The sequence below is a fragment of the Protomyctophum bolini genome (genome assembly GCF_963924005.1).
Source record: "Protomyctophum bolini genome assembly, chromosome: 4".
NCBI lineage: Eukaryota > Metazoa > Chordata > Actinopteri > Myctophiformes > Myctophidae > Protomyctophum > Protomyctophum bolini.
The window spans coordinates 13,745,211-13,765,913 of record NC_137865.1 but is presented as its reverse complement, the minus strand read 5'-3'; the positions used below and the strand labels follow the sequence as shown (position 1 = coordinate 13,765,913).

Here is a 20,703-nt window from a genome sequence, read left to right as displayed (position 1 = left end):
GACACATATACTGTATCTTAGGAGGAAATATTAACAATTACGTAGGCCTACTATATGATAAAGTAACAATGTAATTCAGGGGTGCCTTGGATGAAACAGTTATGTTGGGCCGACCTGAGACAATAAATGTACACATAAATGCCATGGTATTTATTATCTAACCTTATATATAACCGTTATAAAATATATACCAATAAATATAGGTACTTAAAATAGGCTATAACACGCTAATTCCATTGATCCAAGGCGGAACACAATCGATTGGTTGATCATTAAAATAAACATGCTCTGAAAATGCTCACTGCCTACACATCTGACCACTTAACACAGTAGCCGATAGTGGTCCCTGATCTAGAAAATGTTGAGAACCACTGTTCTAATTAAAAGCCTAATAAAGCCTCTTTCACACCGAAAATAACTGATTGCAATATTCTTGGAATTCTGCTTCATTGGGTGAACGTAACAAGCAAGCAATAAGCATCTTAATGTATGGGGAGATAGAAACGTTGCGTGAAAAGATGTCGGCCAGGAAGACGAGGCAGGCCGCTCACCAGGAGCTCCCAGCTATTGGAGCAGACAACATGGGCATCCATCATATTTTGAGTTGCATGGCTGCATAACTAAATTGAAAAGTTAATGACTGAATTGCAGGTAATTCCCTCAAACAAAGTCTATCGATGCAGACCTACAGAAAGGGTGCTTAAAGGTTTCATGACATTCATTTTCATTTATCTTTGAGGGTTGCTAGCCCCTTCCTATATACAGGTACAGCTTTTGTCCCCACAAAATGTCCGCAACACAAACATTAAATGCCATTGACAATGAAGGGAAAATGTACGTCATCTTGTCCCCACACGTCTCATATTTGCCATCGACAATGAAAGGAGAAATTAGGTCAAATGTCCACCAAATATGACGTAAATTTGTGGCAACAGGCATTCGGATTGGCCAATATGAGATGATGCATGATGATGTACGATAATAAGAGCGCCCCTTCACTTCACACGGGTGTGGTTTTGAGGTTTTATGACCTCAATTACACCCACACAACCTTTACTTTGAACATTCAGGGTGCAATTGAGTTCAAAACCTAAAAAAATGTTTTTGTAATGTCACGATCCCTTTAAAGGGCTCTGCCAGAGCCCTCACAGACATGACAATGGGACACTGGGACAGCCCGAAGGCCTCACAGACTTCAAATGAAGGCTTGCTTAGTTCAGTGAGTCTGCAAGCGGGGACTTTGGAACTGTGCACTCTACTGAACACACCGTTAGAGATGGTAGTGTGATTATATCCCCACCAGGTCGAAGGCAAGGAGGAAGATTATGTTCTCACCCCTGTGCAATCTGTTTATGTGTCCGGGACTAATCTCAAACCACAGGACCCATCCACGGATCCTTTCCTGTGCATGCTGCCAGTATAGGAGGTATAAGTCTATGAATGTAATTTCACAAAATCGTGAATTATTTATTTTTAAGAACTTTCAAGTGTTATACTGTAAGTCAACGGGCTGAAACGTTGCCCAAATATGGAGTCTGTGACTGACATCATAGACTGCAATGGTCAAGAGGTGCACGCACATCCATAAATTGCAACGGGTGCAGGATCCAAAAAAAGCCTGAGAAGGGAGAGAGGACACAATAAATACAAGTATACTGCACCTACACACAGTGTATGAGTATACCTGACGAAGGCCGGTGAGGCCCAAACATTGTATTTATTGTCCGCTCTGTTGTCAATAAATTATTTTGGGAGCTTTTAAAACGGTGTGCGCATCTCCTCTCTCCTTTTTCTGACAAGACTGGCCACACTTGGCAGAATTGTTCCTAGATTGTAAACCCTATATACACTTTGTTGACCGGGGTCGACCCCCTTCAGCCTAAAAAGTTCTGGCCGTGACGGCGAGTCACTGTCCCCACTTGACCCATCCATGCATGTTCTCTTGGTTTTCACTGTCCCCACTTGACCCATCCATGCATGTTCTCTTGTTTTCATCCACCAGAATAGCCGCCATGGCTTCGGGTGGTGGTGGTGGCATTCAACCCTTATTGTGACAGCTATATACCAACCTGGTTTACATCCAGGGATTAGAGTTAATCGTATTATACAGTAATATACAGTAACTCAGACATGAGGGGTTATAGTTACTAAATATGTTGAGGAGCATGCCACGCATACAGCATTTCCCTCTTGTACCTCTATGAATGATTGACAAATAAACCCTCTTGAATCTATTGACCATGCACTATTATAATTTAACTACATGCTCAAATTCCTCTGCGCCTTGGCACAGCACACAAGCGCAAAGTAGGTGGGCCAGCGTGCGTGTGCATGCGTGCGTGCGTGCGTGCGTGCGTGCGTGCGTGTGTGTGTGTGTGTGTGTGTGTGTGTGTGTGTGTGTGTGTGTGTGTGTGTGTGTGTGTGTGTGTGTGGGTGTTTGTGGGTGTTTGTGGGTGCGTGTGGCGTGCATGCATGGCATGTGCGTGTGTTAGAGTGCTTCACATGGATAGGATGCTTTATTTTTTTATAGGACATGTTTTATGTCTAGATAGTCTGATGTCTTGTTTTTAATTGGATTGCTGTATCTCCCTTCTACGAAACAAATTGTTGTACCACTGGGTACAACTAAAGAACCTTGAACCTGACCAGGGGATACAAAAATCAAATAACTACAAAATAAAATACAATACAATCCAAGCCTTCATTCAAGTATATTCAAATCTTTGATTAAAATTATTGGCGGTCACAACACTATAGTGCTCAGCATTCACTCCTGGCCAACAACTAGATCGGACCTTCAAAGGGTTCAAACTCAAAGTAGTCCAGCTTCCTTTTTCTTCAGTTGCTGTCTAAACTTGGCCCTGGCGGGGCATTAACTCATTCTGAACGGGAAACCATTTTGGTGTTAGCATCATGTTATGCTTTAGCTATTGAAAAATAGCAGATCTACAAGCTCATAGCGCGCCACCGAGTGGCGCGCTACGAGCTTGTAGGTCTGCTATTTTTGAAAAATCAAAGAACGACTGACATTTTTAGAATCTGATCTCAGGTCAGAATGGGTTAATCAGACCAGTGTGTGTCCAGTGGAAACCTCGTATGAATCTGATCTCAGGTCAGAATGGGTTAAGAGTCCGTCGTTGAAGAGAAAACAGTCCACAGAAGCTACTTAGGAGGATGAGACCCACTGGAGTCGTTGGCGTGTACTGCCAAATACAACCGATTTCCCGGTAGTCCAATTATAATGTTGAGGATGTCCACGTGTGGAGATACCATTGACTGGCTGCTCTATAGTGGCGTCTCCTGTAGTACTGCCAGCTTTGCTTAAGCTTCTTCAAACCACAGGAACCAAGTGACAAACGTATCATCAACCGGTTCCAGAGGACATTAACCACATTCAACTTGGTATCCCAATTGTGGGCCTGTCATAGGCAAAACATGTCCATTACAAAAATAAATCAAGTCTAAAATAGGGAGAAATAAAGAAATAAGTTCATTATTGCTATTTTTTAAACTACAGCACTTCAAAAAGAATACTGTCCCCATAGTATGTCCCCATTCTTTCAATTCAATTCAACTGTGTGAAAGGTGTGTCAGCATGACACTGACATTTGCGTGAGAGTCTTGTGTGCCGGAAAGAGAGACACTAAATAAAAGCTATATAGTGTACAAGATAAACAGCCAATGTAAAAACTAAAAGTAGGGTGTGTGCGGTAAAGTCGTTATTGATTTATATTTACCCTTACCCTGTAGTAATCTGTGCTGTAGATGTCTCTGGACATGCCGAAGTCACCGATCTTCACCAGGAGGCCATTTCCCACCAGGCAGTTCCTGGTCGCCAGGTCACGGTGCACAAAGTGTTGCGAGGCCAAGTAGATCATCCCAGCTGCGATCTGACTGGCTATATGCAGCATCTGGGACAAGCCCAGCTCCCCATTGGTCTGCAAGGGCTGTCCGTCAACCAAGATCATAGCGTCTGGCCCATGGGCTCTGAGGAAGGGGACGAGAAAGAAGGAACCAATTAGAAAGTGAGTAAAGACATTCATTAAATGGGTCAGGTCCTGCTGGGGGTGCCTGGTTGTGCAGCCAATTTGTGCACTGATCAAATAATAAAAAAGACAGCACCCAGTAAGGGGCACCCTGCAGTGGACTGAGGCCCTGTTGTAAGGTAAGGGGCACCCAGTGGACTGAGGCCCTGTTGTAAGGTAAGGGGCACCCAGTGGACTGAGGCCCTGTTGTAAGGGGCACCCAGTGGACTGAGGCCCTGTTGTAAGGTAAGGGGCACCCAGTGGACTGAGGCCCTGTTGTAAGGTAAGGGGCACCCAGTGGACTGAGGCCCTGTTGTAAGGTAAGGGGCACCCAGTGGACTGAGGCCCTGTTGTAAGGTAAGGGGCACCCAGTGGACTGAGGCCCTGTTGTAAGGGCCTAAATTGGGGTAATAGTGCATGGTCAATCAAGAGGGTTTATTTGTCAATCATTCATAGAGGTATGGGAAATGCTGTATGCGTGGCATGCTCCACACGATATTTAGTATCTTGTTGTAAGGGGCACCCAGTGGACTGAGGTCCAGTGGACTGAGGCCCTGTTGTAAGGTAAGGGGCACCCAGTGGACTGAGGCCCTGTTGTAAGGTAAGGGGCACCCATGTGGACTGAGGCCCTGTTGTAAGGTAAGGGGCACCCATGTGGACTGAGGCCCTGTTGTAAGGTAAGGGGCACCCAGTGGACTGAGGCCCTGTTGTAAGGTAAGGGGCACCCATGTGGACTGAGGCCCTGTTGTAAGGTAAGGGGCACCCAGTGGACTGAGGCCCTGTTGTAAGGTAAGGGGCACCCAGTGGACTGAGGCCCTGTTGTAAGGGACACCCAGTGGACTGAGGCCCTGTTGTAAGGTAAGGGGCACCCAGTGGACTGAGGCCCTGTTGTAAGGTAAGGGACACCCAGTGGACTGAGGCCCTGTTGTAAGGGACACCCAGTGGACTGAGGCCCTGTTGTAAGGGACACCCAGTGGACTGAGGCCCTGTTGTAAGGTAAGGGGAACCCAGTGGACTGAGGCCCTGTTGTAAGGGGCACCTAGCCCTGCTGTATAGGGGGTGAGACATGGCCAAAGCATTTTCAGGGGTGCCCAGCCGAAAGACGTTGAGAACCCCTGGCCTGCTGCACATGTGTCCTCGGTTTCCGGTCTCTCTCTCCTATCTAAACCAGTGTTTCGTCTCAAGATGTATTTGGCTGCTATTAGAAAAGATTTTATACAAAAGAAAACAGACGGTCCCGCTGGTATAGTGAACTTGCACACTCGACAGTGCCAGCTAGTATGACGTTCACATGCACGGATAATCCTCTCGACGCTGTGAAGAGCCTATAAGTGTGACCCGTAATGACTAATGAATGGTGTATGACGCATCGTCTTCCTTGATGCACTGAGAATGTAATATATAGTGTCATGGCCATTTTGGGCTTTGAGAGAGAGAGAGAGACAGAGAGAGAGAGAGACAAAGAGAGAGAGAGAGATAGAGATTTATAGTGAGCTGTGATGACCTCTGTTTTTGTTAAATCGTGTGTGTGTGTGTGTGTGTGTGTGTGTGTGTGTGTGTGTGTGTGTGTGCGTGCGTGTGTGCGTGTGTGTGTGCGTATGCGTGTGTGTGTGTGTGTGTGTGTGTGTCTGTGTGCGTGCGTGCTTGTGTGTTTGCGTGCGTGCGCGTGTCCTTCATCGTGGGGTGGAGCGTATTAGGTGCACGTAAATTAGCAGCATCCTCAAAGAATTGATGCCCGCACATTAATGGAAACACAATTACTGGGCTGAAATTAGCGAAGGCCCAGAGAGACGGACAGAGACATTATATTCACACACACACATGCACTCACGCCCGCACGTGCACTCATACACACACATACGCACGCGTACACACGCACGAGACTTCAGCCCGGCTGCCAACTAAGTACCAATGTTCCATGTCACTGTGCAAAGCATCATGGGAGCCAATAACATCCAGTCACGGTAGACATAATGCAGGTCATTAGCATATCGTTAGCATGCCAGCCACAGCTCTAGTGTTGCAAGCCTCATGAGAAGAGGCTGTCGTGACGAGCCCTAGAGTCCCTCCACTGCCTGGGACACGCAGACAGTCTGCTGTCTGGGTCACACAGACAGTCTGCTGTCTGGGACACGCAGACAGTCTGCTGTCTGGGACACGCAGACAGTCCTGCTGTCTGGGACACGCAGACAGTCTGCTGTCTGGGACACGCAGACAGTCTGCTGTCTGGGTCACGCAGACAGTCTGCTGTCTGGGACACGCAGACAGTCTGCTGTCTGGGACACGCAGACAGTCTGCTGTCTGGGACACGCAGACAGTCTGCTGTCTGGGACACACAGACAGTCTGCTGGGACACACAGACAGTCTGCTGTCTGGGACACACAGACAGTCTGCTGTCTGGGACACGCAGACAGTCTGCTGTCTGGGACACGCAGACAGTCTGCTGTCTGGGACACGCAGACAGTCTGCTGTCTGGGACACGCAGACAGTCTGCTGTCTGGGACACACAGACAGTCTGCTGGGACACACAGACAGTCTGCTGTCTGGGACACACAGACAGTCTGCTGGGACACACAGACAGTCTGCTGTCTGGGACACACAGACAGTCTGCTGGGACACACAGACAGTCTGCTGTCTGGGACACACAGACAGTCTGCTGGGACACACAGACAGTCTGCTGTCTGGGACACACAGACAGTCTGCTGGGACACACAGACAGTCTGCTGTCTGGGACACACAGACAGTCTGCTGGGACACACAGACAGTCTGCTGTCTGGGTCACACAGACAGTCTGCTGGGACACACAGACAGTCTGCTGTCTGGGACACACAGACAGTCTGCTGGGACACACAGACAGTCTGCTGTCTGGGACACACAGACAGTCTGCTGGGACACACAGACAGTCTGCTGTCTGGGACACACAGACAGTCTGCTGGGACACACAGACAGTCTGCTGTCTGGGACACACAGACAGTCTGCTGGGACACACAGACAGTCTGCTGTCTGGGTCACACAGACAGTCTGCTGGGACACACAGACAGTCTGCTGTCTGGGTCACACAGACAGTCTGCTGGGACACACAGACAGTCTGCTGTCTGGGTCACACAGACAGTCTGCTGGGACACACAGACAGTCTGCTGGGACACACAGACAGTCTGCTGTCTGGGACACACAGACAGTCTGCTGTCTGGGACACACAGACAGTCTGCTGTCTGGGACACACAGACAGTCTGCTGGGACACACAGACAGTCTGCTGTCTGGGACACACAGACAGTCTGCTGGGACACACAGACAGTCTGCTGGGACACACAGACAGTCTGCTGGGACACACAGACAGTCTGCTGTCTGGGACACACAGACAGTCTGCTGTCTGGGACACACAGACAGTCTGCTGGGACACACAGACAGTCTGCTGTCTGGGACACACAGACAGTCTGCTGGGACACACAGACAGTCTGCTGGGACACACAGACAGAAGAACAGTCATGATTTAAGACGTAGTGAAATGAAAAATAAGTTTTTCACACGTTTAGACCATCATATGGGCACACCTAACAATGGATGCCAAAAAATGTGTTACATTGTACATTGTATTACACTATACACTTCATGCTAAAATATGTATCTGAAAACATTATAGGGTAGAAATAATCCATGAGCTTTGCTCCCTGTCGTTCTGTGACTTTGTTCACAAACAGATCTGCATGTGTGTGCGCCTTAGAGTATATATTAATAGAGACGGCACCGGGACGAAACCCTGAGGCGAAATGGACATAGTGGCCGAATTTGGCATTGAGCGAGCCAGCGCTGGTCCGTTGACTAGCATTGCGCACATTCATGTTATTGGGGCATGACACGTGAGCGCTATGTTTCATACGTGAATGCGTGTGCGCACAAATGGAGCAATGATAGTCAACGACACAGCGTGTTTATGGTTTGGCCCAATCCATCTCAGAATGCATTCTGTTCCTTCCCGGATTGTTCATTGCACCACTCCTTTAAGTGAAGACAATAAGGTGTAGTGGGGGGGAAAGGAGACGGCCTAGTATAGACCCCTGGGGGACTCCAGTCAACAAACTATACTGGGTTTAAGTGGTGGGGAAGAAAACTCACGGTTTTAAAATGGCAGATGTAGCTCACACTATTTTCGGTGTAAAGCTTTGGCGTAAAGCGAAAAAAGCGGACCAAACATAGAGCCCTACTGTACATTGGTCAACTAGGGTTTCATGGATACATTTCCATGATATCATCATCATCATCATCATGTCTGTCTGAATGTCTGTCTGTGTGTGCACTGTGACTGCCGTAGCTCCTCACTGTCTGCACCAATCACTCCCACTTTTCACACAGGCATTGACTATAATAATATGGAGTTTTTTTTTCCTTCCTTAACTTATTAACTTATACATTAATAATTAATGTATTAGTTAATTAAAAATACGCACCCAGGGCACAGTACCCCCTGCGGCCACAATGGGGGGGGGCAATATCTCACAACGGGTAAGGGCTAGTAATAATTCAGAACTTGGTACCCACTCCTTTGGGGATTTCTTTTTCTTTTACTGTAAATTTGCACAGGCAATTTGTCCTCTGCATTTACCCATCCTATTAGGAGCAGTGGGTGCTATTAATAGTTGAACGGCGCTCGGAGAGCAGTTAGGGGTTAAACGTCCTGCTCAGGGGCAACTCCACACATTAGACCGGGGCGCGCACGGAGGACCTTCCTTTTCCCAGATGGCCTTTCTGCCCACACAGCTATAGACACTGTTTGTGGCTTATGAGAGAATCTCAATATTTCATATTTTACACAGAAATTCTACTTCCACTCATCTCTATATTTAAATATACAATCCATATACCGTTTCATTTAGGGCACGTTCGGAAATAGCGCACTATGAGCGCACTGTGCAATGCAAACTAATAGGCCAGTGCTGCGCTCCGCTGCGGTATTTCCGAACGTGCCCTCTCTCTGCAGGGGAAGCTTATAGAACAGAATATGTCATCCATATGACATTTTGTACTGTACTATATATCTCATGATGACACTAAATTGACCTTTGGTGTAACACATTGTAATACATTGTATTACCATGTCCGAAATGCAGCAGGAGCAGGATTTGCCTCTGCTTTTGATATCTCCCCTGTGGTCATTCATTTGTATACAGGATACGTTCTATCCCTGCTTCTGGTCAAACATATACAATACATTTCCTTTTGGAAAAGGTAGACGCTTGATATTTATTAGTTTGATAATATCACAATTGAAGCTGATTCGATTCTACAAATGCCTTTCAATACAAAATAAAAATAGCAAACTCAAAATGGGTCGTAGCACTGCAGGCACCACGAAGGGTTAATCCGCCACTGCTCACTGCAGCATGGCATGAAGTGACACGAGCGGAAGTGTTTCCCCCAGAGTTAGTGTCCAAGTGTCCTTGAGGAAGACTCTGAACCCCTAAGTGTTTCCCCCAGAGTTAGTGTCCAAGTGTCCTTGAGTAAGACTCTGAACCCCTAAGTGTTTCCCCCAGAGTTAGTGTCGAAGTGTTTCCCCCAGAGTTAGTGTCCAAGTGTCCTTGAGGAAGACTCTGAACCCCTAAGTGTTTCCCCCAGAGTTAGTGTCGAAGTGTTTCACCCAGAGTTAGTGTCGAAGTGTTTCACCCAGAGTTAGTGTCCAAGTATCCTTGAGGAAGACTCTGAACCCCTAATTGAAGTGTTTCCCCCAGAGTTAGTGTCCAAGTGTCCTTGAGGAAGACTCTGAAGCCCTAAGTGTTTCCCCAGAGTTAGTGTCCAAGTGTCCTTGAGGAAGACTCTGAAGCCCTAAATGTTTCCCCAGAGTTAGTGTCGAAGTGTTTCCCCCAGAGTTAGTGTCGACGTGTCCTTGAGGAAGACTCTGAACCCCTAATTGAAGTGTTTCCCCCAGAGTTAGTGTCCAAGTGTCCTTGAGGAAGACTCTGAACCCCTAATTGCTCCCGATGTGCAGGTTGGTGCCATGGTTTCTTCCGTCATCGGTGAGTGAATGTGTGTGTGAATGTAATGCACAATCTATGTAAAGTGCTTTGGATAAAAAGCGCTATACTGCACAAATTACCATTTACAGTAGCTTGTAGGTCTGCTACTTTTTTGAATAGCCAACATAAAAAAAAAAAATTACACACATGCTTTCCCAATTTGAATGGGTTAATTAAAAATGTACTGTATGCTAAGACATTAAACTGTGTCCCTATTTTGGCCACTGGCTAAACATTTGGCAAAACGTGTAACAAGTTTTCTTTTTTATTTGCATTAAAAATATATAAAAAATAAACGTATAAGCTCACCTTGAAGTTTGGCTATGTTTGGCCATTTGTCATACAAAGACGTATATAGGGCTCCAGTGGTTAAGAAAATATCCCCCTCCCCCGTACGGAACCGTGCATGCATCGATCAATCACTGTCTGATAAGATTGGTCCATAACACCCAAATACACAGACAGCTCCTTCCTCTGACATGAAGCGATGCTTATACAACAGGCACTATTTTAACCAAAGTCTGCCAGTACAGTATGTTCTGGGAGGCCAGCTCCGTTTGTCAGACTGTCACTTCATCAGGCTGCTTTATTCTCAAAGACAGACTCATCCATCACTCAGTGTCAGGCTGCTTAGCAAGCACACAGACAGCTCTAACAGGGCCCTCTCCACTCACTATTTTCCTGGAGTATTCTAACCAAGGACTGTTCACAGAGACACAGGGGGCTCCCAAACTTTTGCATTTTGAGGCCCAAAAGAATATTAATTTGGTGTCCCTCCAGGATAGGGTTGCAAACCGTGTAACCTTGAAATAAGGAATCTTAAAACTCTGTAAAGCAAGACTTGTGTAGATGGAGAATCATACCCTCCACCCTACTGGAAATAATTAAGATTATTAAATGAATGTTTTGCCACGTTTCCTATTCCAAAATCTACCATTATACGTATCACCCACATGTCTCCATGTTTGGGAGGGACTGCTAAGAACATGTACATGTATACATATGCAACAAAATAAAGACAGAGGTGGTCTTGGTGTACCTAATTTAACTAATTATTATTACGTAGCACAGTTAAAACCAAATAAGATGAGTCCTAAATGGAAACTCATGGAATCCAACCTGGCTCAGCCTGCATATTTCCATGTGCTGAAACTAGCTGATCTACAAGCTCACAACGTGTGGTGGACACGACGAGTTGTGAGCTTGTAAATCTGCTATTTTCAGCATGCAACACCACGTTGTACGACGAAGAATATAGGCTACCAGGTTTCACGTGGGAGATGTATTTTGTTCGAGGCGATCATGCATGTAGCCTGGCCTGCACACAGCGCTACTCAACGCAAAATAACAAGCTATTGGAAGCTATTTTTCAACAACAAGTTTACCGTGTTTGGGGTCGGGGACGAGGCACAGTCCCCCATATATGTTCTGTGTCTGCTGTCTCCGTGGATTCAGCGACAGCAATGTACAGCATCATCATCCCAGTTGTAAATGTGTGCGCTCCAGGGAAACTTAAGTTTACAGCTGATGCTGAAATCTTTGTTTTTTTTCAGTTGATCAGTGATCGCGCCGCCGCTGTTGGACTCACGTGTGTCGTGTGCAGACCAGTGCAGACAGACAGGCAGAGAGAGGGAGCGAGAAAGAGAGAGAGGAGGCGAGACTTGACGGAATGAGCGAGAATAAAGTAATATTTTATTATCGCGCTAATGCCCATGCTTCATGGTTGAGGCTGGGAGTGAAAGCAATAAGTAGCACCGGTGCGACCTCGTTCAAATTTAACTCGCACATTAAGAAATTAAGTAGCATATGTGACTTAATAGGTCGCATGCTGGAGCCCTGCCTGCAAGTGAGGAGCACTTGAGAGAAGACACTCTCAAAATTAGAACACTTGGAGACCTCCACCCTCTCTTAAGATTCATAGTAAAATCCCATCAAAGACATGGTTATAAAAATACAATTGGACAAATTTACCAAATAATTCAGGAAGATAAGATTGAAGATCTCGATCACATTAAGGACAAATGGGATAAAGAATTGAGAATAATTATACAAAGGAATGAGTGGAATCAGAGTTTCAAAGACATTTTCAACTATTTAAGATCTCCCTTTTGGCAGGAATATGCTTGGAAGATAACATATGGTATTTCTAAACACGTCTGTCTATATCCAAGTACACACTAAACTCCAGCTGCTAGAGGGGATGTGGGGAGAACAATGCAGATCACACCCATATTTTCCTTACATGTCCCAAAATACAAACCTTCTGGACTAAAAAAAAATAGAACAAATATTTGAGAGAGCTGTGAATTTAGAAAAACATAATATAAGCCTACTGCTGGGAACAGGACCCAAAGTTTACAAAGTGTTGGATTCACAGAATGACAGCAGAATGACAGCTCTAAAACAAATAACTAGAAGTTGGAAAAGTGTGGAACTACCTAGGGTGGATAGATAGCTGGACAAAGTGGAAGACATGTACAGTATGTGATGGAGAAGGTGACATATAAAACCAATGGAAAGGAAAGGTTATTTGAAAAAAGATGTGCTCTCTATCTTTTAAATAAATAAGTAACATACTGTACTTTTTCTTTGTTTCTTTTGTTTTCTTTAGACAAGTATTCAGTAATAAAAACAAAGGAGAAATAAAAAGGAAATGGAAGAACTACGAACATCACAAAACAAAGCCTAACATGGGTTGCATCATGGACCACACCAACAAAATTAGGGACACTTTAAACTAGGCCTGGGACTTTAACCGAATAATTTTGCTTAATTAATTACATAAAGATTTATGAGATTGGATTAGAAGAATAACGCAAGTGCTTAGTTTTTTCACCACAGGTCAAGTTTCAGGCGTAGCAATCATACCGGTGCACCAACCAACAGACAACAATCATACTGGTGCACCAACCAACAGACAGCAATCATACCAGTGCACCAAACAACAGACAACAATCATACCAGTGCACCAACCAACAGACAACAATCATACCAGTGCACCAACCAACAGACAACAATCATACCAGTGCACCAAACAACAGACAACAATCATACCAGTGCACCAACCAACAGACAACAATCATACCAGTGCACCAACCAACAGACAACAATCATACCGGTGCACCAACCAACAGACAGCAATCATACCAGTGCACCAAACAACAGACAACAATCATACCAGTGCACCAACCAACAGACAACAATCATACCGGTGCACCAACCAACAGACAGCAATCATACCAGTGCACCAAACAACAGACAACAATCATACTGGTGCACCAACCAACAGACAACAATCATACTGGTGCACCAACCAACAGACAACAATCATACCAGTGCACCAAACAACAGACAACAATCATACCGGTGCACCAACCAACAGACAACAATCATACTGGTGCACCAACCAACAGACAACGATCATACCGGTGCACCAACCAACAGACAACAATCATACCAGTGCACCAAACAACAGACAACGATCATACCGGTGCACCAACCAACAGACAACAATCATACCAGTGCACCAAACAACAGACAACAATCATACTGGTGCACCAAACAACAGACAACGATCATACCGGTGCACCAACCAACAGACAACAATCATACTGGTGCACCAAACAACAGACAACAATCATACTGGTGCACCAACCAACAGACAACAATCATACCGGTGCACCAAACAACAGACAACGATCATACCGGTGCACCAACCAACAGACAACAATCATACTGGTGCACCAAACAACAGACAACAATCATACTGGTGCACCAACCAACAGACAACAATCATACCAGTGCACCAAACAACAGACAACAATCATACCGGTGCACCAACCAACAGACAACAATCATACCAGTGCACCAAACAACAGACAACGATCATACCGGTGCACCAACCAACAGACAACAATCATACCAGTGCACCAAACAACAGACAACAATCATACTGGTTCACCAACCAACAGACAACAAACCCCAATGCACGCAATAGGAGAAGAAACTGATCAGACCGATAATTGCTTGGCCCAGTGGATGGGACATTTAGATTTAAAAACCTCACTCATTTATATACTAAAATCTGTTTTAACTGCGAAAAATTGAAATCGTGAAATAAACTTCACTGCTTTGACTGCTGAGTATTTCACTAACCTTTGAATAATCACCCAGGTGCTAATGTAGGTCCATTTCACGTAAATCAACATGAATATATTTAAATCGTTTGTAATTGCGTCCAAAAATATTCCACAGTCCCGACAACAACAACAGGCACACGGGCGCGGCCATTGTCCCTCATAGACATTGCATTGGGCCTCAATTTCCCAGAAGCCCCGAGAACCCAGTGTGACTGATTGTTTCCCGGTCACGTGGTCCAAATGCATGATGAGGAGAATTAAACCATCTAATTAATTGGATTATTCTTTTTAATCCCAGCCCTACTTTAAACACATGAGTCCTATTACAGTTGTTGCCAATTCGTAAAATAGTCGAGCTTGGAGGACACATAAAAGGGTGACACTAAATATTTTCAAATACATGAACAATATGAGGGTCCTAGACATGAAAATGTTTGACAACCACTGTCATGGACTGCTTCACAGTTATTAAGTTACTGTTACACACTCCCTAGAAACTTCCCAGCGCAGTCTCAGTCTCTCATTGCCAGTCACACACGCACACGGACGGCACAAACGCGCACACGCCAGGTGGGGTTAAGTGCCTTGACAGTAGCTGAATTCACTCACTCACTCCCCCACCTGGACGTGTCAACCCTCTGGTCACACGCCTGTTCCGTTCCCCTGTAGACTACAGCTGCTCCCCACCCCAAGAACCTCTATCCATTCATCACTGTCTACTACCCAGCTAGCAGTAGCAACAGCAGCGGCATAAAGTACCACATTTTTGTACTTAAGTACAATTATTAATACTGCAATGTACCAAGTCTCTTACAAGTAAAAGTCTGGAAATCAAAATTTACTTGAGTAAAAGTGCAAAAGTATTGCCGTCAAAAAAATATACTGCAAGAAAACAAAAGAAAAACCAACAGGAGAAAGACAAAAGAAGAGAGTCAAATTGGGACACTGGTGCATTGGAAAGCTATAGCAATATACTATACATTGTATGATTCAATTTAAGATTGTTCATAGGCTGCACTATTCCCCAACTAAATTAAAAAAAATCTTTAAAGATTCTTCTCCCATGTGTGCTTGTGTGGAAAGTGTTTAACGGAAAACAAGGGACTTTGTCTCATCAGTTCCTTCAATGTCATAAATTGCAACGTTTCTGGAATGACATTTTTGATTTCTTGGCTAAAGCTTATGAAAGAGACTTCCCCCCGGCACCTCTAGTAGCAATATATACATTGTATAGCCTAGTATCAAAGAAGAAAGTGAATGCTGCCTCTGAAATAATATATAAATAAATCACACCCGTGTGAAGTGAGGGGTGCTCTTATCATCGTACACCATCATGACGTAACATGTCGATTTGCTCAGACACATATGACGTAAATTCTCCACTTATTGTCAATGGCAGTTTGTGTTAGGACAAAAATCTACACTGTAGCAATATTCCGTGTTGTGACGTGCTGCGAGATTGCACACATTTCTACAAGCTCTACAAGCCGATCTAAAATCTCAGAATGTGTCACGTTGTGAGACACTGTGAGCTATAGATTGGCTATCTTTGGCGAACAGATTTGGTGTCGAAAAGAAACAGATTGGACTGAGCGCCGAGGCAATTCAAGTAGTTAAGTGGTTTTCAAACTGTGTCTTCCTCACGGGAGATTGATAGATTGCTGTGAGGAGATATAGTACAGGTGCACTGTACTGTAATGCCACATTTTCTGCCCCAGTAACAAAACCTCAACCAATCGATAAAATAAATAAATAAATGAAAGAATCTACAGTCAACATCAGAACAAACACAAAGAGATAAGTGGGCCAGTAAGGGTTTCAGTGGTGAACGCATGCCTTACTCTGACTCATAAAATAAAGAACACAGCATCAGTGCTCTATCTATCTGAGATATGCTGTTTTATCACATACAGTATACAGCCTTTATGTGCCCTGCATGAGCCGAGTGATAAAATAATTGAGGGAGTGATAAGCCCTCTTGTGTATACCGATGTCAACATGTGCTTGATGCGGTCCTTAACATCGCTGCTCTAGTCACACAAACACGCAAAGCACTGCAGTGGTGGGCAGTTAAAAAGTACATTTGCTTGCGTACTGTGCATAAGTAAAGCATGTGTCTCTGTACTTTGAGTATTGTATCTGGATATTCACTTCATTTTATTTTAAGGACAAAGGACTACAGGCTCCACTATATTTCTAGTAAAGAGAAAAGAATTAACCACCATTCTATATTCTATATTAACTTGCGGATTACATGATGAAAACGTGACTGGATAGATGTAATATGTTGATCAAACCTACGTTTGGCAATATGCTCTGAAAATGCACACAATCCACTCATCTGACCACTTAAGTATACGGTATAGCTTAGTGGCTGCCGTGTTAAGTGGTCAGGTGGGTGGGCTACAAACACATTCAAGATGTTCAAGTGGACCCTGATCCAACACGATTTAACCCCTGATGGTGACACATGAGAAGGCGTAACCTATAAAACAACCTGTTATATAGATATTCAGAAAACCTTTCAAAGAATGTCTCATTCAAGTCAATAATTTAATTGTTGTCTTTATCAAATTGATCAGATGGCCAGAATGGATGATCAGATGGAGAACCGGGGTGACTGGAAGCGACGATGGAGCGCTCGTCTGAGGACGACCTAGAGAGTTTATACAATTCTATTTTCTCATTAGTGTGGTTGCCCTAACAGGGCAACCAGACTCTTGTAACTGTAACACTTTATTCCACTTCTTATTATTATTCCACTAGTCTTTATTTTGACGCACTACCCCTCCCTCAGTTTTGACTGTACGCACTTGAGCCATATGTCAAATTGACCGGAAAAATCGGGAATCGATGGCGTGTACTTTGCTAAGAGAAATGTTGTATAGTTTAATTGATATGAATTTATTAGTGAATTAAATTATCCCATTGACTTCAATGGAAAAATGCAAAAAATCACATTCAAGTATTTTTCCCTCTGAGACTGTAAGCACTATAGTTACAAAACTTGGAGGAATATTTCCTAATTATCACTAAAATTAATTAAAAATATATATTTTTAGGTCGGCCTCATGGTGGCGCTATAACAGCCCACTTTACCTTTTGGCTCATAACTCTTGAACCGTATGTCGTAAAATCAAAATTATTTTTTCCCTGGATTCCTTGGGTCATGACGCATCTCCCCATATAGGCCACGCCCATTTCCGCCATGATGGATTTTCCGCCATTTTGAATTTTGTCCAAAACACACTTTTTGCTTTTCCTCCTACAGATTTTGTCCAAATCTCACAAAAATCTGTACACGTGATCTCTGGACCCATCCGATTAAAACAGATTTGCAGATTTTCGGTAGTGCGTATCGTTCGGCCGTAATCGTCTTCCGAAGTCAGTAGGAGGGGCCTATATCACGAAAATGCCATAAATCACAAACGGAATGTCCAATCCATCCCAAATTTGAATCACATGTCCGGGGTGGTTCGTTCAACCGAGTTCCAAAAGCAATTCCATTTTCATCCATAGGGGGCGCCGCAAACGCGATAAATGTAACCGTTTGTCGGAAAACCAGAATTTCGGGGGTTAAATCCCCTCCGAATTACTTACACACGATCTAAGGTGTGACTTGAAACTGTAACAGGCTGGCAATATCAGTGGGAGGGGTATATATATGTAAGTCACTGCGGCAACCACACTCTGCAATTTTTTAAAATTGCGACCTCTCCGAGGTTGTCTAGTTGTCTTTGTTAATGCATAATATGTGATCACCAGGTTCATCAGTGCCATTGTTATCCAACCTCGGCACTGACTCAGACTGAATCAGCCACTAGGCATCCCTCAGGCAATGATGACCTGCCTGGATGATCATCTGTATTCATCATATACCAAGTCTTTGTTTGAGGAGAGTGACAAAAGGACATACAGAGAGAGTGATAGGTTGCTGACCAATCAGCAATTTAGCTAAATTGAGCGTCTTCTGTGGAAGGAAGTTAACATAACATAAACATAACACAACGGTTGCCGCGATGATTTTGTATTTGAATGAAGTATTATACATGTATTTTGTATATTTATGATTAGTTCCAGAATATTTTCAAACTTGTGTTACTGTATATGTTTCTTGTCGTGTTCCTTATAATGTGGAGACTCGAGAGTGGTGTGCTGCGTGAATGGTGGAGTTGGGTGTGCTGCTGTTTGGTGGTGTGGTATGAGTGCAGGCCCCCAGAAGGCCTGGGAAACGGTGAACCCTCCCTACCCTACTGTGTACAGTAGGTCCTCCCTACTCTACTGTGTACAGTAGGTCCTCCCTACCCTACTGTGTACAGTAGGTCCTCCCTACCCTACTGTGTACAGTAGGTGGACAGTGAACCCTACCCTACTGTGTACAGTAGGTGGACAGTGAACCCTACCCTACTGTGTACAGTAGGTGGACGGTGAACCCTCCCTACCCTACTGTGTACAGTAGGTGGACAGTGAACCCTACCCTACTGTGTACAGTAGGTGGACAGTGAACCCTACCCTACTGTGTACAGTAGGTGGACGGTGAACCCTCCCTACCCTACTGTGTACAGTAGGTCCTCCCTACCCTACTGTGTACAGTAGGTGGACGGTGAACCCTACCCTACTGTGTACAGTAGGTCCTCCCTACCCTACTGTGTACAGTAGGTGGACGGTGAACCCTCCCTACCCTACTGTGTACAGTAGGTCCTCCCTACCCTACTGTGTACAGTAGGTCCTCCCTACCCTACTGTGTACAGTAGGTGGACAGTGAACCCTCCCTACCCTACTGTGTACAGTAGGTGGACGATGAACCCTACCCTACTGTGTACAGTAGGTGGACAGTGAACCCTCCCTACCCTACTGTGTACAGTAGGTGGACGATGAACCCTACCCTACTGTGTACAGTAGGTGGACAGTGAACCCTCCCTACCCTACTGTGTACAGTAGGTGGACGAATATATGCATGAGCAACAGAGCGCTCGTTCATGAATGGATTCAGGTGCGTTCATGGAGTTAGAACTTCCGCATTTTGGGCACCAAATCTTTGACAGCCAAATCAAGACAAAAGTAGAGTGTTCTCCCGGGTTGCTTCAAACGTCACTGAGCAACTTCCATTGAAATGAACAGCTGGGGGCGGGGCACCCTCTAGTTTATATAGCCTATAACTCCATGGTGTGAAGTGGCTGATTGAAAGCAGGCAGTGTTGCAGATTGACAGGACCAGCCTCTGCCCCTGCATGCATGGGGAATCCTTTCCTACTCCTCATTTGTCAATTTCCGTCCAGCCTATACACACGGATCCCAATACTCCTTTTTCTGCTCAAAATGAGCTAAAATCCAGTTTTTGGGAGGTTATTGTCTGTTCTTACACCGTGCGGTCGAGAACTCCTCCATTACGGCTGTTCCGCGGCCCACACAGCTGTCTGTGGACACAGTGTGCTGTGGATCTCCTCTTCTACTGGTATTTTGCGGCGGGAGGGATTGGGTTAATATTCCATAAAGTCGTGCAAATGCATTTTAGCCTAATATGAATTCAAATAATCACAGCATCATAGCTTCGGCTTAGAAATGCCAGGAATTAAAATACATTTCACGCGCGCGCGCGCGCGCGCACACACACACACACACACACACACACACACACACACACACACACACACACACACACACACACACACACACACACACACACACACACACACACACACACACACACACACACACACACACACACACACACACACACACACACACACACACACACACACACACACACACACACACACACACACACACACACACACACACACACACACACACACACACACACACACACACACACACACACACACACACACACACACACACACACACACACACACACACACACACACACACACACACACACACACACACACACACACACACACACACACACCTAGATGGCTTGCCCTTTAAGAGCCATGGTGTGAAAAGCCAAAAACTATGCGCTAAATAAAACGCTAACATGATGTTCACAGCAAGCTTCTCCATCCAAGACACTGTTTCATGTGCTCTTTTTGTATCCCTTTCTACAGAGTTCTAAAAACTCAGATGCTCAGATGACTTCTTTCCAAAGACAAAGACACACAGGGCTTTAAAGTGCAGTATGCAGAGCTGTCCTTGATTTGGCACTGCCAGCGTTTTGAAAGTGTGACTGTATCAAGAGCATTTCTGCGAGTTGCATATTGGGCGGCATGAATTCAGTGGGGAAGGGTATCAAAGCGTGATTTGAGGCTATATGAGGACCCTGCAGGGAAAGGAGGAAGGGAAGGGGAGGGGGTACACATTTTGGCTGCAGTGAGATATTATAAAATCCAGCGTAGCGATAGTTTAGGTATAGACTCAGAAGGCTGGAGGAGTACCTCATTCTCCCCCAGAACCTGTGGTCAAACTCGGCTCTTCCATTCTCATTTGATAACAAGCGTACACATACGCCTTCAATCTAAACGGTTCACATAGGCAGTCTTTATAAGCAGTTGACTGTTCACACTTCAT

At 44.9% G+C, this 20,703-nt stretch overlaps 1 protein-coding gene across 1 annotated transcript in view; it reads right to left on the bottom strand.

Moving 5' to 3' along the window:
• Window positions 1-20,703, bottom strand: part of LOC308313606 (NT-3 growth factor receptor-like) — a gene marked incomplete at its 3' end in the record, with an annotated part of 222,417 nt that overhangs the window by 8,105 nt on the left and 193,609 nt on the right. The window contains exon 16 of the mRNA XM_080760819.1: window positions 3,744-3,987. Coding sequence (XP_080616945.1) covers window positions 3,744-3,987 — 244 coding nt within the window. The remainder of the gene's footprint in view (window positions 1-3,743; window positions 3,988-20,703) is intronic.